This window comes from Anarhichas minor, unplaced genomic scaffold, assembly GCF_050575085.1.
Source record: "Anarhichas minor isolate MPS153535 unplaced genomic scaffold, ASM5057508v1 ptg000049l, whole genome shotgun sequence".
NCBI classification, from domain to species: Eukaryota; Metazoa; Chordata; class Actinopteri; order Perciformes; family Anarhichadidae; genus Anarhichas; species Anarhichas minor.
This window is the reverse complement of record NW_027466495.1, coordinates 2,779,832-2,806,961: the sequence shown is the minus strand read 5'-3', so window position 1 is coordinate 2,806,961 and position 27,130 is coordinate 2,779,832. Positions and strand designations below refer to the sequence as shown.

The window sequence follows — 27,130 nt, the reverse complement described above, 5'->3', positions numbered from 1 at the left end:
CTTCTCCTCTGCTGCTGCTGCTGGCGTTGGCATGCCGGTGTAGTGCGCGTCTGGACGCAGTTGAGGATGCGGGGGATATACAACACGGGAATATATGACAAGTGGAGGGGATGTGCGGAATCTCCCTCTCCACCTCAGTTAAAGATGTAGTTGTCGTAATGCGTGCTCAGGATCAGTGCTCCCCTCATATGTTCTGTGCTCAGTCGGAGCGAGTGTTTGCAAGCTTGCGGACATCCTTCCAGCCGCGGACTGAACGCGCTCCGGTGCCGACAATCTTTTCATGCCCAAATGACTGAAATGTCTCAAAGTCAGGTATTTCGCTGACGCATGAAATCCACTGACGATAACCATCCCTTTGATGTGCAGTGTCGGGAGAAGGCGTGTTATTTTCAAAAGACAAGAGCAAAGGTTGTCCACGCTGAGGACTATCTGGCATTGCGCAGGAGCATCATAATACTAACGGTACCGGGCACGTCTGTATGCCAACAGCCCGGCCGGTGGAGTGTTGCACTGGCTGGAGAGCAACATCGCATCCAGCCAGACTTGATCATTTCACGTTTATGTGAATTTCCTTTTACCTTCCGCGTATTTTTATTTTATTTGTTTTTTTAAATCTCTTGTACCAAGTAATAACTCCCATTCGCTCCCGTCGTCTTTGTCATCTGTCTTACCTCTTCCCATCGTTCTGATGCAAGTGCACACAGATAATAAGGCACATCAAAGGGATACTTCTAAGTCCCCTTCCTCCTAATTTACGGGGTCAGTCAGGCTTGTAGCCCTGAAAGTGTACCTGGCAGTACTTAGGTACTTGTCTGCGCAGGAGTCACCATCAGTGATGCTTCAGGGGTTTTTCCTCTGTAACGACACGATGTGACTGCAGTCTGGCTGCATATCTGTGGTTATCTGCGCTGCGTGACGAGAACGTGAGAAAGAAAGCTGCCTTTTATTTGATCAAAGTAACGACGTGTTATTTCCCAACCGATTGAGGGATTGCGTTTTATTCAGATGCGCTCCCTTTGCACTTTAATCACCGGGGCATGCACGTGCTGCCACTTCAGCCACGCAGCAGGCTTCAGGAGAGAGTCTTCTCGACCGTTTAGTTATCTAGCCCGTGTCAATCCCAGAGATGTACGCGTTTCCATTTCGAAACATTCTATGACATGTCTGCATGTAGACTCGATGATACAACCTTGTTTCAATGAGAGAACTCATCCAGGACGTCAGTACTTCCTCTAATAATCTTCCTTAGCAGGTGCGCTGTGTGCGTAAATCAGCGGAGCGCTGTGGTGCGCCCCGTTCGTCTGTCTGGCGGCGCTATTGCATTAGTGCACCAAGAAGTCCAGAAGATAATTGGGCATCGGACGTCCAGCCTCCGAGTATCCCCACATCGTTTTTTTATTTTCAATCCGTGCCCTGTCAGACTGGATCATCGGTCCCCCTTCGCTCTCGCGGTTGCAACATAACGGATTTGTCTCATCATAGTCGAAGTCATCGTGCATTCGTGTTGGTGCGAATCCGAAGATGGGATGAACTGTGACAGCGGTGTCTGGCCGGTTTTCCCTACTTGGCACAGCATCCGTCTCCCAGCTTCGCCCTGAGCCGAACCCGACTCTCATCCCTCGTCACTCTGTGGGCCAAATACCTCCCGGCTTCCCCCGAGGATCTCTATCTTATATCTATCTGTCTTAAGGCCAAACTGAACCGTTGCCTACAATTACGAGTGTGCATCCTGTTAGATGGGAGCCAGTTGGGGATGGGTTTGCATGTGCACAGTCTCAGAGTGTAAACACACATTGACTCTGCTGTGTTTTTTTGCCTTTTGTATGATCAGACTATAGATCTCATACTAAAATGAGTGCGTTATCCATAAAGATGAGTCGGTTGTCATTCTCTGTACTGAAGGTGTTATGATTATTTCATTTAAGATTATCTTGCAAAATCGGCTAAGCCTCATAACCTGTTGCCACCTCTTTGCCCTCCACCGAAACACCTTTTCAAGTATGGATTTCCAGTCCAGAGCCCCTCACTTGCAGCTGACGATTAGCGTGGGGAGGAAGCGGGGACAGCTGCGACATGCAGCACACATGGGCTCGATTACACAAAAGTGGCTGGTGAATAACAAAATGTCAACAGGCAGCATTTAGCAGGCCTGCGCCTACGGCGGTGCTCGGGGAGTGATGGTCGGGAGGGCACGGCGTTCTGCAGGTCGGAGCGGAAACGGGTTGCAGGCTTGCATGGTGTTGTGCAAAATTAGCTGACCTGCAGAAGTGTTCTGATAATAATTAATAGAGACGTAGTAAAAAAAAAAAAAAGCAATTAGGTGAAGGTGGCAGAGTTATGGCACATTTTCAAATGAGGCAATTTAAAACTTTTATTGTCATTGAGATGAGAAGCTTCGGCTTTGAATGTTTTACAAACGTATGTATTTCCTTTGTTTAGGACTTAACAGCAGGTGTTCAGAAGACTTTTGTCTGATGTCCAGATTTGGATTCTCCCATTGTTTTCAAACTTGGCATCAAGAACGTGTCGTCTGATTTGCATATGAAATAGATGAGTTTTGTCTGACCATCCTTGTTGTTTTCTGGGTTTTTTTCTTCCTCCAGTGTGCTGCCTTGGTTGGTGAAGACCAGCCCCTCTGCCCAGACCTCCCTGAACTTGACCTCTCAGAGCTGGATGTCAGTGACTTAGATGCCGACAGCTTCCTCGGTGGCCTCAAATGGTACAGTGACCAATCGGAGATTATTTCCACCCAGTATGGCAACGATGCATCCAATCTTTTTGAGGTAAGTAAAGCTTACAGTATTTATTTTTTGAATCCCATCATCTATATATTTTCATATGCATTACCTTCATCAATATGTATAACATGGCAACGTGCTGTTTCTAAGCATCATGGTGCTGTGGAACATCTTTGCATCCGTAAGTGATTTCTCATGTGCTCTCCCAGGGGTCAGGAGTGAGCTGGAATGATTACATGGCCGAGCTAACGCAACGCACACATCTTGATCGCGAGCCAAACAAAATATACAACCGCTACCAGTTTACAAACATGCTTTTACATTGCTCCGAAGTACAAAAGGGGAGATAACCTGTAAAACGATAAGCCCAGGAGGACCTTTGTCCCCTTGTTTGCATCCTAGTAAACTCTGGACGTGGCGGCTGTATTGCAAAACACTTCTCAAAGGTTGGAGTGTAAAACTTTAATCTTTGCTTCCCCCTCTCTCTCTCTCCCTATTTCTTTCTCTCTGGCTCCTATCCCTCTCTTTCCATCTGACTCCCTCTCTCTGTCCTCACCCGGTGACAAACGAAGTCCACAGAGGGTGATGATCTGGCCAGGGCCATAAAGCCATCGGTCTTGGGACTGAGTTCCAGTCCCCAGTTCATTATAAGCCTTTATCAGTGCCAGAGATAGACAAGAAAGACTGAGATTGGATGCTTTAGCCTCGCCTCGGGAGAAAAAACCCTGTCTGAGAAGGCAGTGCGTGTGTGCCTATGGCCTTGTCATGTGGTCACGTTTTCAGGGTCTCGGTTTTGTGTTTTGTGTGTGTGCGTGACTCCTCAGTGGTCTAGCAGGCAACAGTTGATAACGGACTAAATTCTTTCCACATTTCACCTCATCTCTACTACTGCCACCTTTTTCAGAGTCTCTTTATATCCCCACACATTCTACCTCTGTGGACCACCCCAACACACACACACACACACACACACAAACACACACACAGGAAGGGGCGCCTTAAGTACTAGCTGGTGTGACCGTGGCTCTTCTGTCGTCTGAGAGTGATATGGCTTGCAGCCACTGAGTGGCTCTGGGGATGGATAAAAATACCAATGAGAGTGTATGCATGTGCTTGTGTGTGTGTGTCATTTTAAAACACAATGGAACTTCGCACCCACCGAGGACCCTGGTGAGGGAACTAGCTCTGAGCAAGAAGCCGTGTTTGACTCCCAATCTGGGAAAGAGCTTGTATTTGTGTGCCTGCATAGGCACATGCTCACGCACACCGGCCCACGTGTTTGCATCTAAACGAATGCTGTACATTGCGGTGAGCGAGTGATGTTTTCACACACTGAGCGAGCAAGCAGCTATTGTATTATGCTGAGGTTTCCGGAAAGGCTTCGAATCAAGCAGTGAAAACTGGGGTTTCAAAGCAAGTAATGCATTTCCCTGACTGGGGAATTTTTTTTCTCCATCTTTGGAAAGTTTCAAGTCACCATATGAAGTGCTCAGTTCATCATACGGCAGGACCCGGCTAATCCTACTTAATCTGACAGGGGAAAGTTTGCCGCTCGGCAAGGATCACAAAGCTGGGGCTGCGGCTGTACTTCCTGCACCCCCCTGATTGGCCTCTACACAGGGCAGAGAAGCAACCAATCAAAAGTTTACGATTAGAGAACATGTTAATAACTGGCCAGATTTACAGCCGGCGAGTGTACTCATTGTTTTTTTTCATTTTCCCTTCCTCTCGAGCGTACACATCAGCTTAACAAATCATAAAAAACAAAATAGGTGGCAGGTGATCAAGGCTGCTCCGAGTTACATGTGTAACAGCTGGGTGCAGCTGTCACGCTGAGGCCCCCTCTTTTAAAAGTCCCCTTCAAACAACAGGCTCCCTGGAAGTTTGAGCCGGCTTTCATTAGTTCAAGTAAGTCAACTGTTGAAATGATTTGCAGCTCAGAAAGAAAGACAAACACCTACTGTTTTTTTTTGGACTGGGGCTTTTAGTCAGGTTGCAGTTCCATGTGACAGACGGTAGCAAATGAGTAAGCGGAGTGTGTCTTCGGTTGGACAGTTGGCACCTGAAACAGTTGTTACATCAGACAAAGTCTCATTTGGGGTGGGTTACATTGTTTGCACCCTGTATAAGCAGTGTAAGTGTTTGTATGGATGTAAAAAAGAAGCCCATGTTTCGATCTGTTCATGCGTGTGTTCTGTTCCGTAAGCAGCATGCGGTCTGAGATCACAAGCTGTCCCCTGGCTGGTCTTTTGCTCCATTCCCTGCCACTGTCCCAACTGTCCCTGACAAGAAATGTGGAGAATGATACCCCCCCCCCCCCCCCCCCCCCCCCCCTCCCTTGTAACTCACACACGCACATAATAGCTGTCGCTCTTGGCGCAGTGTGTTTGACACCTCTTCAAAACGGGCCGACCGTGAAAGTCCACAGTCTATTTCGGGCTGCAGTTGTTAAGGGGTGGTTACTCCAATAAGTTCCCAATGTACTGCCAAAGATAATAGCATAGAAGCATGAACCAAAGTCTTTTTAACCGCAGGACTCCACTCAGATTTCATGTCAAGCTTCAACCGTTTGATTGATGGAAACGCATCCCGTTGGTTTTAGCCTTGTCGGATTCCGACGTGGACGTCCCGGTGGCGGCCGCACTGGGATGCGCCATGACCACATCGCACGTATACTGAGTGATTATGCAAGAAAATTGGCACCGAGTTCACCCTCTGAGATTTTATCGCCGCTGTACCTGTCCTGTTGTGTGATACACTGACGATAGATGGACAGGTGGGACAAAGGGACTGGGGCAGATAGATAAAAGCCAGAACAATGGGAGGCGCAGAGATAGACAGAAAAGGCCAGCAGATGACATGACAGACAGGCAGACAGACATGGGGACAGATGGGTAGTGAAAGAGACAAATGTAGAGACCAGGAGAAGCTTGGACCTGTGCCAGCCCAAATCAAAGCTCATGGATTGGAAGTAAAAGGTTGTGGGCTTTGCAGGTAGTAAAATAAGATGCCAGGGCTTAAAGGCATTACTCAGATATTGCAACGCATGTGAGCACATGTGGGCCGTGCAAGCTCTTTATTTTACTCCCAACAGGACGAGGTGTGTGTTGGCATCAGATGTTGAAAGGCATCATCCTGCTTTGTCTCGCTGGTTTAGGCATTTTTGGGACAGATGCTCAGGCGCTTATATTTAAGTAAAGGCAGATTAGATTGATCGGGTCATCTTTAGTAGGCTTTGATGAAACATGTTGTGATGAAATGTTTTTTTCTTTCTTCCTTGCAGACACGTGTAAGTAGATTAGCTCACAAACTTGTTGGCGATCGGCGGGCCTGTGAGCTGAAACAGGAGTGCGTACAACTTTGCGAGGAATTGTCATGCCCACACACACACACACACACACACACACACACACACACACACAGCAGAGACCCTTATTGTCCCTGTTCTTACTCCCTGCTGAATGCCGGTTGCGTTTATTTTGCAAATTTATGCTGACATTTGAGAGAACACCACCCGCACCAGTTCACCGCTCCAGCAAAGGGTGTATGAATTATCATATTCCACTGTATAATATGATTTTCTCAAGTGAGTCTTATTAGAATACACCATACTTTCCTCATCTCCAGTTCCCTCCAGTTTTTTACTGTGCTGAATGCAGTGTTTGCACTGTCTGATGGAAGAAATCCTCCATCACTGTCGAACTGAAGGCAAACCGCGCTTTCAGACCCGCGGCTATGCCGTTTCAAGATACACAAATGAGAGGGAGCGCAGACAAGTAGGCGCAGACGTATAGTAGAGAGATGCAGACTTGGGCTGTCCAAGCCTGTGTCATCTTGGAGCGTCTGTCAGATCCACTCCACAACAAGAGCTCTCAACCCACCGCCCTGCAACACTGTGGGCTCTGCTCTCTGCCATCCTCTCTCTCTCTCTCTCTCTCTCTCTCTCTCCCTCCATCCATCCCTGTCTTTTTTGCTCCCAAGGCAAAGCATTTGTTCCTGGCTGATGGGAAGTTGAAGCTGCAGTGGCAAAACAAATAATTTCTGGCCTCCAACAATCGCTTGCGGAAAGATAGGCTGGAAGGGAGCGAGGAGGGAAAAATAAAGGGATAGTGAGCAGGGGTGTGTGTGTGTGTGTGGGGGGGGGGGGGAATATAGCCCAAAAAGAAAAAAGAGTCCCTTTGGGGAATGTTTTGAAAAAGAAGCAAGGAACATCCTTTGGTGTCTGGTGGTGGCATCTTGGCTGCATGTCTAGCTCTCTCCCCCTCTCTCTCTCTCACACACACACACACACACACACACACACACACACACTCAAGCCACATTCCCAGTGGGCCGCTGCTGCTGATTGAGGCATGATTTGGTGTTCCTGCCCCAGCTGATTCCCTGCCCCCCCCCCCCCCCCCCCCCCCCCCCCCCCCCCGTGGATGCCCATCTCTCTCATCACTCTGGAGCCACCGATGTGTTCGTGCGCATGTGTGCCTTTGGTGTAATTGAGACACCCTATACAAAGATCAGATAGTGGTCTTTTCTGGCTAGACACAACACTATCATTGCTTTCTGTTTTGTGTTCATGTGTGTGTATTGGGCAGGAATGACTATTTTTAGTACCTGGGGTAATCTCCACTAAGAGCCTTTCAGAGCTGTTTCACTTAAACCTGGCCAAAACACTAAGCCAATAATCCCCCCCCCCCCCCAACACACACGCACACACTCATACTCTCACACACACAGCAACACGTTGCAACGATGCCATGCGATAAGACCAACCTTCCTTGTATTATTTAATAGTGCACACTTTGGAGTAGGAGGGGTGTAAAACAGCGGATTCCTAGAATGCTTCTATACTCTTCTCCTTCTGCTACAAAAAGAGACAGGGGAAGCACAAGATGGTGTTTGCATAGATGAAATGAATTGATAAAAGAGTGACAGGTATAGAGAGTTACAGAAAAAAGTGAAAGCAATAGCCAGTTGTGAGAAAACAGTATGAATAATAGACAAAAGGGGAAACCTGGACAGAGAAAGAGAGACGGGGAAGAGGACGGAGAGAGGCCTTCAATCAGTGAGTGACGGTGAAGCGCTATCAGTCTTGGACGATAGCCTGCTTCCCCTCTCCAGGAAAGGCCAATCGATCCCAGGTGTGTGTGTGTGTGTGTGTGTGTGTGTCCCGTGCCAGCATGCCCAGCAGTGGCAGTAGCCTTGGCCAGCCCTTCGGCTCTGGTAGTTTGCCATATTCTCTCCATCTCTGTGTGTTTGCGTCACAGCTTTCAGAGAACTTTGTTGATTCTGAACAATAATTCATAATTTAGAGAACAAATGAATGAAATAAAAACAAGAAAAAGAAAAGATAATAACGCAGTCATGGGATGAGCTGGCAGCAGACTGTAAAGAGTGATTTAATGCTAAATAGAAGTGTTTCACTGCCCTCTCAGGTCAAAGGCGTGGCCTCTTTGGTTGTTGAGTGTAGTCAGAAGTGTGCTCGGTTGCAACTGTAGCTCACGTCTCACCCAACACTGATCTTCAATCTTGTACTGTACATGTGAAGGACTAGTTTTCCCTGGTTGAGAGTTTATTTTTAAGAGTTTTATCGTCCATGCAGAAAAAAAAAAAACCCTCCCCATTCTAAATAAGCTTTATGATGTGCACTGCATGCTTATAGCTCCAGCTTATTTCCCCCCTGAAATATTTAAGTCTGCACAGGCCTCAAATAGTTCAAGAGGCTCTCTTAGGCTCTGCTGATGCATGAGTGACTGGATGCTTGGATGACTCACTTGCTGCCCAATCAGTAGTTCCTGACTCTAAACTGAAAGCAGAAGCTTTTACAGACATTTGGTCGTTGAAGATCCAACACATTCCTTCCACTCTACCTTTTTATAAAACAAAAAACGTGCATGTATGAATATAAAGAAAGGTCTGTCTCAAGGAAATGACAATGCCACTGAGGGATGTAGAAATGGGTTGACAAGATTATCTGGCAAAGGATAGCTAAAGCAAGCCTGTTTTATATCCGATTAATTATAAATCGGTTGCATTTATCCGCGATCGCAGTGCTGTTGACCTCAGCAAGTCAATAGCTCTAAACTTGTCTGCTTGTTAATCAGCTCTTTCTAGAAGACCATTTTCAGTTCATACAGTGGCCAGCAAGACCCCGTTTCCTATGGCTGTGGGCTGTGTTGTATAATAACTTGATGGGCAGTTTGGGATGGGATTTCGAGTGTTGGACGCTTGTCATCAAGTGGTCAGTGACCATTGATTATTCTGCTTTTGGCAAACATTTCACAGTCTAGTAGTGTGTGCAGGTGCGGTGGCCATGCTGAGCTACAAATGTAAGCTGTGAAAGGCGAGGCTATCCAAACTAAAGGCAACATGATCAGTATTCCACAGAGAATAGATCCTAGATTAAGATGAAATACAGCTCAATATTCAATGTTGATGCTACAAAGAAAGAGCTTTCATACTACCGCCCCCCATCCTTTCTCATAGTATCCTTGCCTCACGTCAACGAGTTGAGATTGTATCGACTTAAGTGCACAATTTCTTTGATGTTTTCATTTCTTCACTCGCAAAGATCGACACATCCCCACATCATTGCCAGTAAGACATGATGCAAAGGCTTGTGAAGTCCTTCGTGTTTGACCACTGGTGCTACACGTGCAGCCCATACACATTATGCCACTTGAAAGTGCGCAAGACAGAAAAAAATAACCTGCTCAGATAACGTGCTCAAAAAATGTCACTCACAGATAAGAGGCATACACACTGCAGTGGCAGCCTCCTACCTGGATCCAGGAGTGAAAAAGACACTCACTCGCGCGCACACAGAAGTCAAGGTAAAAGATAATGCGTTTATTTAGTAATCAGCAAATAGCTTTTATGCAAGTGGGTAAGTGGCGAAGCCTGTGAGGCCGTGATAAGATCGTTTGCTTTCAGGTGTTTCCCTGTCGCACTACGGATGGCATTGAGTGCAAATTGAATAGGGTGACCTTTTTTTGCCGCAGAATCAAATTGACTGCATTTCCGCCCCCAAAAGATTCTGCCATTTCAATTACCATAAATTTGTGATATTGCATCCCCCGTCATATGCGCAAACACATGCACGCAAAGATGTAGAATAGGACAATGACACAAAAACACACCTTTTGTTTGAAGCGCCGTGGACCACTCTATCTTGTCCACCGTACCCTGACTCTCCTTGCGCTGGCATCTTTCCGAGGAAGACGTTACTGTGACAAATGAAACGCCACAAACCCTCGATGGGCTTGGCAGGGCCTGAAAGGTCAGGAGCTGTATATGTGTGCAGGTGTACACGTGCGTGTGTGTGTGTGTGTGGTTCTGTGTAAAGGTGGTGTCAGCAGTGGATGATAACATTGAGTCCTCGGTGGGATAAACAAGTTCTGGTCCATTCTGCTCCCCTCGCAAATCGATGTAAATGTCAAAAACCAAAGTGACCATCCGTGTGTGCGTGCGTGTGTGTGTGTGTGTGTGCAATTGTTTTGTGGACAGCTGCGCTTGACTGCTGAAGGCAGACTTACATTCCAGCCAGGAAATGTAGCAGTGTCCATTTAGCACGATGGACATTGGAGTCAGTCTCTGCATCTTTTTTTCCGTCATGAGCTCTGCCCCCCCCCTCCCTCTGTTCCTCCAACACATTATCAACAGTGTAACAGTATGTTCAAAGGCGCCTTGCTTAGTAGTGCACATTCAGAGCTGCCGACTTAAGCAAATAGCTATTTGCATTCTATTAGGGCGAAAAAAGCAGAGGGAAGCACCATTCTTCATCCCGTCTCTGCATCCGGCTGAATATGTTTTATTCGAGGCTCTGAATCTCTGTTTCCCCCCCCCCCTGCTATGACCATCAAAGCAAGTCAGAGCAATCGCAGCAATCAGTGTTTTTTTTCGCGCCAAGCCGATTGGGAAGTCGCTGCCAAAACAAAAGAGTGCAGTGTCCAATCATAATGATGGTGTGTGATTCTGTGGTGTTACGGTTGCTTGGACCATCTGTTGGACGGCTGTAGAAAGAAAACAACAGCAGCTTGGGGCAGGACTGTAGATGGGGAGGCTCCACCAGGACACACCGAACCCCCCTGTGATCCTATTGGTTGTTTGCATAGCCGTGTGAGAATGCTTGTGAGTTTATATGACGACAAGTGTGCGTGCATTTTGTGCGGTGTGTGTGGATGGGAACGTTTCATTGGTGGTTTACGTTGTCTCTCCAGGTGTTCGATCCCCGGGGTCCATTGCAAATACTTCTGGTTGTGTGCGCTTTTGTGAAAAAGGTACACGAATGACTTTTGACTAAAAGTAAGATGGAAAGGGCCTGATGTGTCTGCAGGCATGTAACAGCCTCAGCTGATCACAGCAGTTGTGTGACAGAGTTCAGGTGGTTAGTTTTAGCAGCAGCAGGGTTACCGGTCAAAGGATTTTTCCACGGAGAACTAGAAAGAACAGCGCCGCTAACATCCCTTGGGTCGCTGTCTCAAATCGGATCTGGCCTGTGTCAGGATGTCTAACAACAGTTCTCTTTCTCTCTTTGGCTCACTCTCACACACACAGATATCTCCTCTTCTCACTCTCTCTTTCCCTTTCTCTTGTCCCGATTAGCTCATCAGATAGTGCTGTAACAGTCTCAAATGGTTCCCAGGAGATGCATCATCTCTGCACACACGCACACACACACACACACTGGTCCTCATTGACGGGTCGAACCGTTTCCTCACTGATGTGCAACTCACACAGCCTTCTAAACTCAGACAGACATCTGGCATGTAAACAGTCAGCGTCTGCAAAAAAAAAAGCACTTCTTCTTCATTCAGAGAGCTGCCATTTTTGTTTAAGCAGAGGCACAAAATAGCAAACGCCTGCCAGGGCGGAGGGATTATCACAAGACTAGTTGTGGTATTATTGCTAAGCAGGATGGAGAATCCTAAAATCAGCTGTCTGGTGCTTAGACTGGGCAACCTTGTCTGAATTTAGAGGGTAGAAGATTTAGCAATTTACAACACAAACCATCACGATGAGCCAGAATATATGCTGAACCCGGAGTGGTGACAATAGAGGAGAGACGGAGTGGGGATGCATCCTGTTGATGGATCCGTAGGAATCCGGTCGGCCACCAGTACTGTGTCCAAGTCTAGTCTATCGTATCATTCGCTTGGGGAATTGTTTCAGAATAACAAGAGGCCCTGTTGACTCTGTAGTCGGATGTAAAACGACAGGAGCCGTCAGTTTGCTTCTATGTATTACAGAGCCAATCACAGCCCTGCCCGCAATGGAGGTTTAACATTTAGTTTTATGATTTGGAACGTTGCCAGACTGTTTCACCGCCGCCTCACACACACACAGACAAAGACACACAGAGGGACTTAACGGTGTTATGTATGGCTTCATCGCTCCGTATAGGCCATAATCACCCTCTCTCCATCTCAGTAAGCTCATGCTAAATGACCAGACGTCTCTGGCGGCTGCCATGATTTGTCTCTCTGCCGTGCATAGTGCCGTACCTTACTCTCCCTGCCTCCCTTCTCTCCCTCCTTCTCTGCCGCCATATGTTGGTGCCTGTGTGACCGGCCGACGTGTCAGGCCTGACTAACGCCTTAACGGGAAGGTTGACGTTGATTTATTTCCTCTGAAACCGGGGGGCTGGGGGTAATAACACAGAATGGTATTATTTGTTTATAAAATTCAAGGCTGCTTTTCTTAGCGGAGTCGAGATGTGACGACTTGATACCACCACCCCCCCCCCCCCCCCCCCCCCCCCCACTTGCCACACGCACGTACCCCGCGATTCCAGATTGTGCCATGATTAGAAGGTCTGGCGAGTCGCTTAACCTCCAAGGGAATGTTTTTTTAAATCTGACAGAGCAGAGAGGAGAAGAAAAAAAAAAATAAAAGATTGAGATGAAGCAATGCAATTAAATTGTCAAGGCACAGATTTAACCCCGCCACGCAATTTGGGGGCCAATTTTTTAAGAATGTTTTCTGTCTGAACTAACCGGATGCTATTCCTATATCTACAGAAAGAGAGAAGGAAAGAGTGTGCAAAAAAGAGACAGTGAGAATAAACAGCACTTTAAATACCAGATGACCCATTTAATGGGAGATATTTTATCTTCCCACATCCAGAGTGGCTGTCACATGTTCTGCCTCTCATTTGTTGATAACGGCGGGGCTGTTTAGTCTGTTGAAACTTCATCTTGGTGTTATTCAGCGATCGGGTCTATCATTCTGGCACTTTCGCAACACATTTGGTTCCTTTTAAAATGTAAATGATGCATTGCCCCGAAAAGCTCGTTAAAATTTGATCTCCGGCAAATTTGCTCAGGAGCTTGGAATCCTCAAGAAGCAATTAGCAGATTTAATTTGGCCATTTGCCCCAGTGTGCAGAAGTGGGTGTTTGTTTAAAACGGCACTTTCACCTTTACGTTATCAGCTGTGTGAATAGTATCTCCTGGAACACAATGCTGTGCCGTGGAACTCAATAAAAGAGTTAAAGGCAAGGACAACCTCAAAGACAGCCTGACTGATAACAAAAGGGCCTCACCTAATAATGAACAACTGGAGTTGGCTTTGTCTGGGGGAAGCTGGGGTGAAGGAGGGGGGAGAGGAGCTCTGCCAGCACTTGCCAGCATGTTTTATGGCTAATTGAAGCATTTGGAATAAAACAGTCCCAAAATGGCACCCTTTAGGATTGGAGCGGGGTTAATATATTGTGATCCCACAATTAGCCCAGGATTGTTAAGATCTCTTTAATTTGGTGAGGTCCATTAAGCGGGATGGGCGAGAAAGTGCTCCCACCGAGACACTTTTTCTCTTCTCTCTTTGTTCTTCCTGCCCTCTTCTCCTCCCAGCAGCTGCTGTAGTAATCAATATAAGTGGACATGGCCGTCAGGAGGTTTCCAGGTTATCCCGACGTCACCCCCTTTGGGTGCCATAGCTCCTGAAGTCGGACCACACAGAGATTTTGTTTATAAATATACAAGGGGCAAGTGAGTCATTAGTAGAAGATTGACTTTAGTGCAGAAACTCTGCAAGGTGTGGTCCATAAGCTGGCATGGAAAAGCTTGCCCTCCTGGACGGGGGTATTAGATCACGCTCTCTCCAGGGTAGAAACAATCACTGAGGTTGCTCTTTACCCCAGTTCCTCAAATCCACACTTGGCCTCAGAGTGCCTCCACTAGAGCCGCAGCAGCGGCTTCAGCATGATTGTCACGACTCAGGGTTTTACAAGTGACTCTTTCAGAATATGAGAGTCCCTTTTGGGTTATCTTTGGGGATACAGTGTGCCTGTGGGAGCTTGCCAATTTGGTAGAGGTTTTTGAAACAGGATTGAAATCGCTACATGTGAGCCTGCCACAGCCTCAGAAATTCTCCAATCCTCTCCAAACCATGACATAATGAAGCTTGCACAGCCCTCTTAACTCGTAATGTTACTAGTGTCACAGTGTGGCACAGACTGCAACACCTCCAGACTGTTTAGCTTTGAACTGACTCTATAGAGGTGAATAAAGCCTCACCCAGATACAGCATTGCTCGGATAGTTGGTGAGGTTGGACCTAAACAGATGGCTGCCTCATTAAAGACTCATTTGTGATAATCTGAAATGATCCTACTTTCAATTTCTCATGCGAGGATGTATATTTGGGCTAAGAAAAGGCTCCGTCTTTTATCAGCGGTTAATACCTACCCGCTTAGTGCTCAGGTAATAACTCGGGACGCTGGAAATGTGGAACATTTCAGTGGCATAGGGTTCCAGCACAGTGGATTTGAAGCTCCTTGCAAGTAATTAAACAGCATGCCACCTCATACAGAGCAATTTCCTGCAAGGCATTTGCTTGCCAATGCGACATGGCCCCAGTCTACGTCGTGTTATCTCTGTGAAATATGTCCCCTTTATCATTTTTTAATAATGACTGAGTGCTCATGTTGTTAGGATAAAATCTACTCAATGAACATCAGATTAACGTTTTCCTCGCTGTTAGTTAGCTAACTGAACGTTTACCTCTTTATCTCTGTCATCTATAAATGAGAATTGGAGGGGGGAAAGCATTAAAATGGCCGCTATCTCATTGGCAAATCCGAACCTGCTCCAAAAGTGCCATCCGTGGTGGGTGTATAATTATGTAAAATCAGTGGGGTAGACAGAAACAAGTGGGAGGGTGAATTTTGTGCATGTGGGAATCCGAGTCTTCTGAGGTCTAGTGCTGGTATCTGAGAGGTAGTTGGCCCCCTTTGGCATAATGATGGCCACACGCCGCCGCCGAGCGATGAAAATCCCGCCATGTGCATAAAGGGATTTGTTCTTTTTGGGCTGGCCACAGAACATCCCGAGGTGACGACGCTGTTTATCTTTCCGCTGTCTTAAAGTCCCCTGGGCGTGTATGGCCCTGGAACTTACAGTTCCTGTTGTCACTTGTCACAGTGGAAAGGCACAGCCGTGCGCACACACAAACACTAGCTGCGTTCCTCTCACTCTTAATATTTCTTCTCTCTATTCTTGTAGATTTTTCTACATACATGCATCGTCATTATCCCCGGTGAACCCACATTGTAGATATTTGAAAGCTCCTATCTCCCGTTCTCCCTTACTCTCGCTATCCATCTCCATACAGTATATTCATGTCTCTGTCTGTTTATTTCTCACACACAGTTATAATCTCTACCATTAAACAGCCAGCTGCAGCAATCACACAACTCCTCGGGTACATCAAAGAGGAGCTGAGTGGCAGAGAACAAGCTTTATTTTTCATGAAATGTTGATGGCAACTTCCCGCCCATTGTGAACATCAGCTGTCATGCCAACATTTTAAATATATCACATTTATTTAGCATTAGCGGGTGGTAATTCGGCTTATCTGAGGATTGCTTGCAAACATCTTGTCGGCGAGCAGATTGTCTCTCAATTCCGCGAGGGAAGAGAGAGGAGAGTCAACTTCCGCTCATTGTTTCGTTTACCCCCACAAACCCGTCCATACCGCAAACGCACCCCGACCCATTCCCGTCTTCCCGAGATACTTGCTACTTGTCAGCCCTGGTAATGGGTTTCTTGGGGGAAGATATTATTTTGGTCCAGTAAGCTGCATGCTTAAAATATGAGTGACAGGCTTGACTCACTTGCACGGGGAGAGAATTTGTTTTTTAAAAAGACTGCCAAAATAGAGCCAGCTCTGCTGCAAAATAAAATGAGAAAAAAATCTTCCCACTCTGCTAACAATGAAAGCCTGCATGCAGCCACCCACCACCTTTACTTCCCTGGAAGAAAAAAAAAAAGAGATGCAACTTCTCCTGACTAAAATGTCCTATTTTCCCTGTCCCTCTATTTTCCTGTCTGTGTCCCCCCCCCCCCCCCCCCCCCCAAGAAGATAGATGAAGAAAATGAGGCCAACTTGCTGGCAGTGCTTACAGAGACCCTGGACAGCATCCCGGTGGATGAGGACGGATTGCCTTCGTTTGAGGCCCTGGCAGATGGGGACGTGACCAATGCCAGTGACCGGAGCTGTCCCTCCTCCCCTGACGGCTCGCCACGCACCCCAGAGCCCGAGGAGCCTTCCCTGGTAAGACCAACTGCTTAACCCCCCTCAAGATCCTTCCATCACCACCACTCCAGGGTTAAAACACAAGTTATTCCTAAGACATGACCTCTGACCCTGCACACCCTGTTGCTTTTGTGCCAGTCCATGGTCAAATCTTCAACAAGACTGTGCACCAAAAGTGGCCATTTGTCTGTCAGGCTTCTGTATCTGTCAGCGCCCAGTCCACACTCTGCCACAGTTGCCACAATGTATTCACAGTACGTGTAGTGGAAGCGTGCAGAGATGCAGATGCAGTGAGGAGGGAAGTAAATGGAATGGATCAGTATGTTAGCTGCTCACTGCTAATTACATAACAGTGGTATTGTGGCGCCAATTCAATGATATGAACACTGTGGTTGGGCCAACTATGGTTGACACAGTGCCACAGGCCCTGAAATCAAGCCGGCAATAAATGAAAGTAAGGGGAGAAAGTAATCCATCTCGTCTACTCTCAGTGGGTCCCAACTAATCTCCCTCGGCTCGAGTCATCTTTTTTGGCAAAAAGACAGGTCTCTTGATTTAGTCAGCCTACCTTTGTGTGCTTTTTACACACGACCAAACCATCTGTGTATTTCTCTAGCTTAACGGCTTTGACCTAAAATGTTATGTTATGTTCAGTTTGTATTCCGTGCCGGTCCCTTACAAATGACCTTTAGCCACATGCCTGAGTGTGTTTATTCAATCACATTAGAAAAGCCTGGCTTTGTGTACACAAAAACACCTGCACAGGAAGAAGAAAAAAAAAAAGCTTAACTTGTCCTGTCACATTCTGTAAACTGCTTAAAATTCTCTAATCTTTTAAATATGTCTGTGATATTATCTTTTCTTACTGCGGCTTTGGTCTCCTGGTTGTGCATTTACAAAGCACAGGCGGTCTAATTGAAAGAAAATGCTAATTTGCATAACCCACGCTCAATTCCCCCTCCTTCACCACTTTCTCTTGTTCTGTTTGGGTCCATTCGCAGCTGAAGAAGCTCCTTCTGGCACCCGCAAACTCCCAGCTCAGCTATAATCAATACACAGGTGGCAAGGCACAGAACCATGCAGCCAGCAGCAACCACCGGATCAGACCACCACCTGCCGTCGTCAAGGTAGGGACACACACACACACACACACACACACACACACAAATGCACACACTGCCTTGCTGCTTTTCACTCCTGAACACACATTTTTTGTTAGTGTTTGTTTATCTCTCTCATGTTCTTGCTCCGTCTGTTTTCTTGCTCTTTCTCTCTCTCTCTCTCTCTCCCTCTCACACTTTTCTTGTTTTGGTGGCCGCCTTTAGAAGATGTTAGACTACTGCTCTAGTCTACTATCCCAGGGGGCCATCTCGTAATGAAAACAGGCTGATTGCTGTTGGGCTTTCCAGCGAGGCATCGGCACCGTTGTCTCATTAGCTCCACCACTTATCCGCCTTGGTATGGTGCCTGTTGAAGAAAAGAAAAAAAACAGCGACAGGCGCTCTTGCGGGAGAGATTGATGCCTTGAGCGGACAAGATCAAAATATCAGACTTGATGGTCTCATTAGACAGCTCTCAAAAGGTTTTTTTTCTAAAGGGGTGGGGTTGATTAAGATACATTTTATCCAGTGTAAGTATCATAGGTTTATGAATGTGATTAAATATAGTATGCGATTTCAGTTTCAGTTGCATTTCATGTCGGAATGTGACATGCTGTATATTCAGTGTCATATACAGCTTACAGCATTTGTTCTTGTTTGGGGAAACATCGTCTGACATCTCGGTTTTATGCTTTCCCCTCGTGCTTCAATTTCCTGTGAATGTAAAAAAGCAACTGTGTGTGATCGTATTTTGTGGTAAACACAACACAGTCACAGATTTGTGTGTGTTACACGTACAATGTTTGCACATGCAGTGCGTCAACCTTCCTCACACAGCCTATTTTCGCACTGTGCCTTTGAGTCATCCATTTCTGGAGCACAGCGAATAAGGACTCCCGGAGGACGCGGTGCGCGTACAGAGTGGCGCGGCGGTGTTCGCTGGGCCACCGCAATTAAGATGATGGGCGGACCGCACCCCCAACATCGCCTCCCAGACAGTTGGTTAACCGCTGTGCTCAGGATGTCTGAGTCCCTCTTTCAGGACTCAGACATCCTGATTTGTGTGCCAAATAGAACACTTAACATGTCTCACAACTGTACAACAGCACTGTACAAACAACACTGAGCAAACGTAATCATTTTCTCTTTCTCTCTGTATCTGTCTTTTTGTGCAGACGGAGAGCCCCTGGAATGGCAAAGCAAGAGGGGGCTCCAGCCAACAGAACCGCCCGGTGAGGCGGCCTTGCACTGAGCTGCTGAAATACCTAACAGCCACCGATGACATCCTGCTCCACACCAAAGCCAGCGAAGCCAAGAGCGCCTGGGGGGGTGCCAGTAGCAGGGACAAGAGTGGCCTGGGTCTTGGTGCCTCTTCCTCTTCGTCTTCGCCATCCTCTTCATCCACCTCCTCGTTCTCCTCCCTCTCCTCCAACTCGTCTTCCTCTTCCTCCACCACCTCCAAGAAGAAGTCAGCTGTGCCATCTCAACAACAACAACAACAACAACAACAACAACAACCGCAGCAACAACCGCAGCAACAGCAACAACCGCAGCAACAGCAACAGCAACAGCCACCACAGCAGCATCACCAGCGAGGTGAGAGCCGGGCTGCAGGCGAGTGTAGTGTGGCTGGTGTTGGGGCTGGGAAGTGGCAGCGTTGCACTCACGATGACGGGGTTGAGGAGTCGGAGGGTGCTTCTATCCCTGTCGGCCACAGAACCTCCACCTGCGGCCATGCCCGCCCCAAACTGGAGCACGGGCCGCCCAGTGAAGAAGGAAGGCCGCCAGGCGATGTGGGCCGGCTGGCCGTCGCTAGGTTTATTAGGTATATGCATTCTTATTCCCTCCCTCCCCGAGAGGTGAGTCACAGCTGTGAGCATTGCCGAGAGGCTGAGGGCGCCACTCAGGCTAGTGAGGGCTTTGGCAGGCAAGGCCGTAGAATCAATAGAGGTGCCAGCCGTGCACCACATAGGCACATCACAGTAACTATTAAGAAAAGGGATGAGAAGCCGGGGCACCCCTTACTTAGCCAGCTGCTCACCTCCAAACAGAGGCCCGCTCAGTATCGAGCCCACCTCCTCCCACCTCAGATCACCCCTTCACCCACCATTAAGAGCAAATCAGCAGGTAAGAGGTCTGTGAGCCCAGCACAGGCTCCCTCAAAGGTGGAGGAGGAAGAGTTGGGAGGGACCAATGATTGTAGAAACCGGGGAGTAAGTCAGCTTGAAGAGCCTGACTCAGGGTCCCTGTTGTCACCTATAGCCTTTGACCTCGAGAGCTGGGTTAACCAGCCAGACTCAGGGCTAGATATGAGCTTTGGACTAGAGCCCCGGTGGCTAAACCAGGGGTTCTATGGGGAGGATGTTGACCGTGATGATGATGATGGTGTTGATGATGAAGACCATGTCACGGGCAGCCCTGCTGCGGTGCTCTCACAGGGCCCACCAAGCCCACTCTTCCCAGATACTAGATTTGCAGAACCCGCCCCTCCCTGCATCATACAAGGGCAAGGGCACCCACACAGGCAGGCACTCAGCGAGCACCCCGACGACCAGGGCCTCCTGTTGTTAGGTAATCATGACTGCATCCCCCCACTGGCCTTATCTCTGCTCTATCTTCTCCCCTCTCCTGCTCTAACCACTTCCCAGTTTGACTTCACAACTAACCCCTATTCTAATTCGAATCTAACAGTCATTCTGAGGGCAATGACAACAAACAGCCTGCTAGCCAATGCTTTTTTGCTAGTCCCGGAGGCATTCTTTCTTTGAATAGATTGAGATAAAAAAAAAAAAAGAAAAAAAAGGAGGGGGTGGGAAAGGGGCGAGCCTTGTCTTGCTACTGTACGTCTTGTACTCATAAAGTCGACCCTTGAGCCATCGTCGGCTGATTGAGCCGAGTGTGCTGAATATGTTCGTTTAGACTCAGAGCCCAGGTGCTGCTCTAGAGCGCCGTGCTACTAAAGCCACGTTCCCTTAGCTGGAGCACAAGTCGGCCAGAGCCTCGGGCAACTGCACAAGCTTCCTTGACTCTCCTTTCTTCCTTCTTTTTTTCCCCTCCTCTGCTGTTGGTGCATGCGATTATGACTTTTTTTTTTGTCCAGAGAGGGGCTCACCCACTGTCATGTGTCTTGTTTGTGGCATCGTCTCTTTATGTCTTTATTCCATTTCGATCTGTTTGTTGTCTTGAGCGGGGGTATGTCTGTGTCTCGACACTTGTGAAAAAAAAAACGTACCATCACTTCATCTTGCCTCACAGAGTGGACAGTCTAACTTAAGGCAATCAATTGTTAAAACGGGGTCAATCTAAAAAGATGTGGTTTTCACAATAGTGTCTATAGAAAGACTTTCTAACCAGGTATGGGTGTTTTTGTAACAATAATTGCATTTAATGAGCCAAATTGAGATTAATTGTTGCAGAATGTGGACCTGTTCTCTTCTGCCATGAGTGTTATACCCAGGTCAATAATTACACATGCTCCTTTGTGTTCTGCAGCCAAACCAACCACCTTGCCACTTCCTTTGACCCCAGAGTCTCCAAAGTAAGTGTGAGATGTTTTTCCCCCGTTATTCTTGGCAGGAAAAGCAACAAAAAACTATCGAAAAAAACCCACAAATCCAAAGAAAACTACACAGACTAGAATCCAAGCTGAGGCATTTTTGTGACTCATTTCCATTTCTGGCATCACAACAGCTTTTTGAGGTCTTACTGTCACCTGAGAAGTAAAATATGGCACTTTGTTTTTGTCTTCCAGTGACCACAAGGGATCACCGTATGAGAACAAAACCATTGAACGCACATTAAGTGTGGAGATTGCTGGAACCCCAGGTAAGCATACTTTTCTGATTATTTAAAACACGCATAGTAATTATATTTTATGGTATACTTAGTAGTTAATGGAACTTCTCACTTCTCTGTTGTAGCTACTATTAACACCGGCTTTTTCCAACATCTTGATAGTTCCATTACAGTTCAGAGTTCAAGGTGAAGGCATAGGAGAACATTTTTATGTGCTCAAGTATTGATTAGGCTTTCCAATCTCTTTAGGGTTTATTAGCAAACCCCTCCCGTCCTCCACCTCCTCCCCTCCCCTTTTACTGAAGAGTTAATATGCTTTTCCTCTTCCTCTATCAGATCCTAATGCTCTCTGACTGACAGCTTACTTAGCCTACACATCATAGGGAAATTGAAATGGCAGTGTTATTGTTTTAATTGGTTTTGCGGTGTAATTTGGTTCTGCCGGTACGATCCGTGCCGTCCTGTCCTTAGGCCCCCAGACAATTCTTCAATTAGATCAACTGACTGAGGAGTCAATTTCCAATGTTAGGACTTGTATGCAAAGGATGCTGTTTGTAACTGTAGTCAGTGTAAGGGTTTTTCAGCATCATTATTGCCATCATCTTTGTGTGTTATTGAGTTATAATTAACTACATCGGAAGACAGCTATAGGCAAGAGGTAATTACAAGACAAAAATGCAGAGAATTTCAGCTAAAGCTGCAATATTGGCCGTCATATCTCTCTCTGCGTGAACGATGTCAGTAATTACCACCTTCTCCCCCAGATTAATCTTCTAAGGTCAATAAAAAACAAAATGGCTGCCCTTTAGCCTCTCGCACTGTGTGATGTTGCACTGGCCCCTTTGAGTATTCATTTACCAGCAGGGGAAATTGTCCTCGTACATACCTCATGTCTGCCCCCTGCACCTTCTACTTATCTCTAGTGGGGGATGGAAATTGTGGCACATCAGACCGCAAGAGATCTCCCTCTGTCGCTCTGACCTTGGTCCAAGGGATATTTAACCCTTTTTGTGTAGATAAGCTTTCGGGGTCAAAGGGGATGCCTGTTGAGACCTAAAGAAGGGAAAGAGCATAGCTGCGTAAGCTCTGAGGCAATCAAGCGCGGTTCATATTTCTTCCTTGTTTTACTGCACGTGGGTGAGTTTATTGACCCGTGGCCAAGTCTGGGTGTCCGTTCTGTTCCACTGCATCCGCCTTACAAGCACAAGTCAAATAAAGCCCTTCACTTGACTTTACCGTCCTAAGCTAATTTAGGGTTGAATATTAGCAGGAAAATCATTAGTCCAGAATACTCCAGGTTGCTGAGCCCCTTTTCCTGCTTAGGGATTAGCTTTTGAGTCTCGTGCTGCATGAGACGGATGGATACGGATCCCAGTAAGCAGAGGCGAGAGCTTTGAGGTCCGCCGTTACATGTCCTTTGCAGATTTACAGTAATATTCCACTACAATAAAAATGATGGTGGTGGGTGGTACTGATAACCAGATGGAAGTAAGCCAAGTGTGTGCTCTTTAAAGGCAGGTCGACAACTCATTGATGGAACTTTCCATAAATCGCTGCCAGTAACATATTATTTTATACCTTTATGATGCGTTGTAGTAGTGGTTACTGTTTCATAGAAAGGTTAATGTGATTATCAGTAGAACCTGTACAACGTGTTCTGAGCCAAATTATGTTTAGTACGAAACAAAGTCAACTTTTGGACTGTTGGCTGCATGTTTCTTGGGACAGTAAAGGTTACTGCAGGCAGTAAGGCCCCCTGGGATCTGACTGCTCTTGCCTAATCTCTGCCAAGCTAATAGATTTACCCTGTGCTGCCGTGTTGTCTTTAATTACTGTATCTCATGACACTGGGGTGGTCTGTGTGTTGCTATTTGCATGGCTTACCGCCGGATCAACTCTTTAAGCACGGAGTTGTTATTCGCTCCGAGGTCTCCTTGCAATTTACAGCTGGACGAGAAAAAAAAGATTATAAACCCCTCCTCTTTCTATGCTGACTTTTCCACTTGCTTCATCGTTTCCTTTCCGGTGGCTACATGATTGTTTGTGTCGGCGGATCATCCATCACTAGCGAGTTTGACTGAGAGGCACATATTTATCTAATTCTGATTTATTTCACCCCCATTGCTAATGCCTCTTAGTTTATGACCCCACGCGCACATTGTTTTGGACAGATGGCGCTTCATTGGTGAAACAGAAGTTCCTCAGGCATTGTGTAGCGCCCCCCCCCCCCCCCTTCTTCTTTTCATAGCTCATTTCCATTGGCAGTGCAAATATATGTCTGTATCACATTCAGAACTGAGGGAAGAGGGGAGAACAGCGGAGAAAGAGGCGAGTGGGGTTTCACAGACACTTCCAGATAATAAGTAGGATGGTAAGCCGCTGGATCAGGCATTCCAAACACAGCCAGTGGTTTTAGAAACGTGCATATTTATGTTTCCGGCTCCCGCACTCCCAGTGCATACTTTAACACTGGATTTGAGACTAATAGCATTCATCTGGTGCAATTCACCAGCAAGCGAAGAATGATGTGCATTATAAGAAAGGCACAGAAGAGGGGAGAGCGTAGGTGTTTCAAAGTGGCTGAGTTTGACTCCAGTGAGAGACTGTTAGTGACAAGTGTGCGTGTGTGTGTGTGTGTGTGTGGGCACATTTGTTCTGTGTGAGACAGAAACAGGATAGGATGCTGAGAGACGGGAAGGGAGAAATAGAGATTGATCCAGGGAAGATGGCAGACAGGAAGAGAGAAAAGGGGAGAATACACGACTAAAGGAAAGAGAGAGAGAGTAATGGTGGCGGCTGTTTGTGTGAGTGCATTAACAATGCTATAAAGTGGGCTCATCTCAGGACTTCCCATATAACTGCCATCTGTCTGGTTGTAAATCTGTAAGAGGCTTGGGAAACTTGGGGGGGGAGGGGGGCACAAGTAGTAGGGACATGCCATCTGAGAAGAACGACGAGCCATTCGCCAGTACTTCCTGTGCTTCTATGACATCTTGCCATGGCGACATCACCAGGCATGCTACAATGTTTCACAGAAAAGGGACATTGTGGTGGATAATCTAGAAACATGCACGCCGTCACGTCACTGATTATTTTTTCAGGCCGATAAAAAAATGTCAGTTTTATTCAGATGAATTGGCTGCTGTCCAGTGCCGACATTTATGTGAGCCAGGGAGAGATATGATACATGTACATTCATATTTTTTCATCGGGTGCATTACGTTTGTCCTCTGCAGGGTTTTGTGTTATGCTTTCTTTTTTCATGAAAAGGGATATTTCCAAGGTCAGAGAGGAAGGGGATGGCAAGTCATCCGTATTACAGCACCGCCGTATTAAGTTACACCAAGCATTACATTAATCTGTCAAGATTGCAATAAAATAGAGATCAGGATTAGGCCACGTGAAAGTGAATATTTTAATCAGGCATGTATCTGTGTCCACTGTCCATAAACTGACCTGGGAGTTTATAGATGAGTGAGGGGAGGAGGGAGAGGGGGACATTTGGGGAGGTTTGCATTATGATTCCATTTTCTTTTTACTGCCTCCACCCCTCCACCAACCTCTGTCTTTCCCTCCCTTTGCAGGTCTGACACCACCAACCACGCCACCACACAAAGCCAGTCAAGAGAATCCTTTCAAAGCATCGCTCAAAACCAAGTTGTCTTCATGTTCCTCATCAGCCTTGGCATGCAAAAGAGCCAGGCTGAGCGAATTGGGCCCCGGCGCTCTGGCCCCGGCCCCGGGTGCCTCAGGCGAGGGCCCTATCAGGAAGGGTCCCGAACAGACTGAGCTTTTTGCCCAGCTGAGCAAAGCGTCTACCGCCCTACCTTACTCGGTCACCCAACACACTGTGAGGTGCAACCTAGAGCAGCATCGTAGCACTAGCAACAATAAGCGGGCGGCGCCCCATGGCTATAGTGACCATGACTATTGCCAGGCCTCAGCTAGCACTAAGAAGGACGACGGCACAGCCACTGTTTCCATGACTCCAGCAGCAGCGGAAATGACGGTCACCTCAGGTGCCACCGCTGCTCCCATGCCTCCTGCAGGCAAAGTTGGGGACAGGCATGTCGAATGTAAGGACTCAGCCATGCCACCATCCGCTTCATCATCTTCATCTACTCGTTCTCCATTATCAGCTTCATCTGGCCGTTTGGCTCAGCAGCAAAATGTTGCCTCTGTGGATGGAGAAGCAGCCCGGGTCCAGGAGTTAGGGAAGCAGACCCTTACACAAACCACCCAGATCCCCTCACAAGAGGTCACCATTGACTGGGACCAACTCTACTCTTCTGCCATCAACAGGAAGCTCCTGTGTGACAAGGAAATCCGAGAAGAACTCAACAAGCACTTTGGTCACCCCTTACAAGCCCTTTATAGCCAGGGTGCCAAGGAGAGAGAACCAGGCAGCAAACCAAGTAAGGCTGCAGCCGCTATGTCCCTTGAGGAGGGAGAGAAAGGCTCCTACTCCCAGAGGCTGCCTGGCTCCAGCTACCTGCACTCAGGGTTCCTGCCCTTCCAGGATGAGCTAGAGCTGGGTGAGGGCCGTGAGAGTCGCTTCCTCTATCCCTGGGAGGGCACCCCTCTGGACCTTCTCTTTGACTGCCCCCCCTGTTCTCCCTCCTGTTCCCCACCATCCAGCTGCTCCCCTTCACGAGGCTCCGTCTCTCCACCTTCCTCCCTCCTCCTCTCTCCCAGCAGGCCTTTCTGCTGGACCAGCAGTGGATCCCGATCCCGTTCTCGTTCCCAGCCTGACTCCCACAGATCCTCCTCGCACCATCGGAGGCGCTCTCTCTCCAGCTCACCTGACAGACGCCCCTCCTGGTAAGACGTTTGTCAGACCCACACACACACACACACACACACAAACCTCACGCTTATTTTTACTGAGCCTTGGCTGCTCCCCACCCATGCAGTTTTTTACAGGAGCTTGGAGCTGGCAGGGGATCTAGCTTAGGAGTGTAAAACAGGCCTGATCAGTCATCAGAGCTGGTGTCAGACAGGATAGACCCTGGAGACTCTCAGCATGGGTTCTTGACCTCCTGCTTCTTTGCCTTGTCTGGACTAAATGCAGAATAGATTTGGCAAGTGTTACACAAAGTGATTTAACAGGCCATGTTCAAGGGATTCTCACCAAAGTGTCTGCAGTTATTATACTACTATACTATACAACTCTGCCCTTTAGACCAGGTGGCACTCCAATGTCTATAAAGTGACAATGGGGAAAAAAGATTGGTTGAATGGTGTGACTTCCCCAAAACACACAATGAACCAAAAAGAAAAAAAAACACAGAACATGAAACACGCCAGAGGCTCTGAACTTCTGAAAAGTATGAGTTTTAATCTCTAGGCAGGGAGTTTTATTTGAATGTCTTCCAATGTCTTTAACACTCACCACCCCCCCCCCCCCCCTCCTCACTCGCTCCCTCGCATGCTCCTGTTTTTTGTTTGATGCCGGGGCTATTGTTTTAAGCGGCAGCTGTTGTTTTTACTGAGTGGCAAACCCTCCTCTTTTACATCCCCATAGATGAAAGCCAAATCCAGGCTGTGGGAATGTAGTCTCAAAGCCCCTCTCAGAAGAGACTGCTATCATCATAGCTCTGTGTGAGAACTACATTTCCCATGCTTCCCTTTGATCAGAGCTGAGGGGGTTTCTGTCTGTTTTCTTTTTTTGGTAGAAGAACAGAGGCAAACCGTAGTTACTGAAAAGGATGTGAGTGAATTAAGTTTGTCAGTACTAGTCCATTGAGTGCCTCTCAGTGCAGGACTCCACTGCAGTGACTCTGTTTGTTTGCCTGATTACTTAAAGGTCAGTTTACTCCAGAGAGCCAATAGAATCACTTTACTCTGCCCGGGCCCTTGTTCTTGTGCTCGCTCACAAATTATACAGTAATAGTCTCAAGGTATTCGATCAGAATCTGACACTGACAAGCTTTCTGAAAATACTGTGTAGGGATTGGAGTCTTGAAAG

At 47.3% G+C, this 27,130-nt stretch overlaps 1 protein-coding gene across 1 annotated transcript in view; it reads left to right on the top strand.

The window, feature by feature from the left end:
- Positions 1-27,130, top strand: part of ppargc1a (peroxisome proliferator-activated receptor gamma, coactivator 1 alpha) — a 231,066-nt gene that overhangs the window by 197,009 nt on the left and 6,927 nt on the right. Inside the window, exons 2-8 of the mRNA XM_076112346.1 lie at positions 2,604-2,783; positions 16,091-16,285; positions 17,269-17,394; positions 18,543-19,938; positions 20,860-20,905; positions 21,119-21,192; positions 24,747-25,983. Of these exons, the coding sequence (XP_075968461.1) occupies positions 2,604-2,783; positions 16,091-16,285; positions 17,269-17,394; positions 18,543-19,938; positions 20,860-20,905; positions 21,119-21,192; positions 24,747-25,983 (3,254 nt within the window). The remainder of the gene's footprint in view (positions 1-2,603; positions 2,784-16,090; positions 16,286-17,268; positions 17,395-18,542; positions 19,939-20,859; positions 20,906-21,118; positions 21,193-24,746; positions 25,984-27,130) is intronic.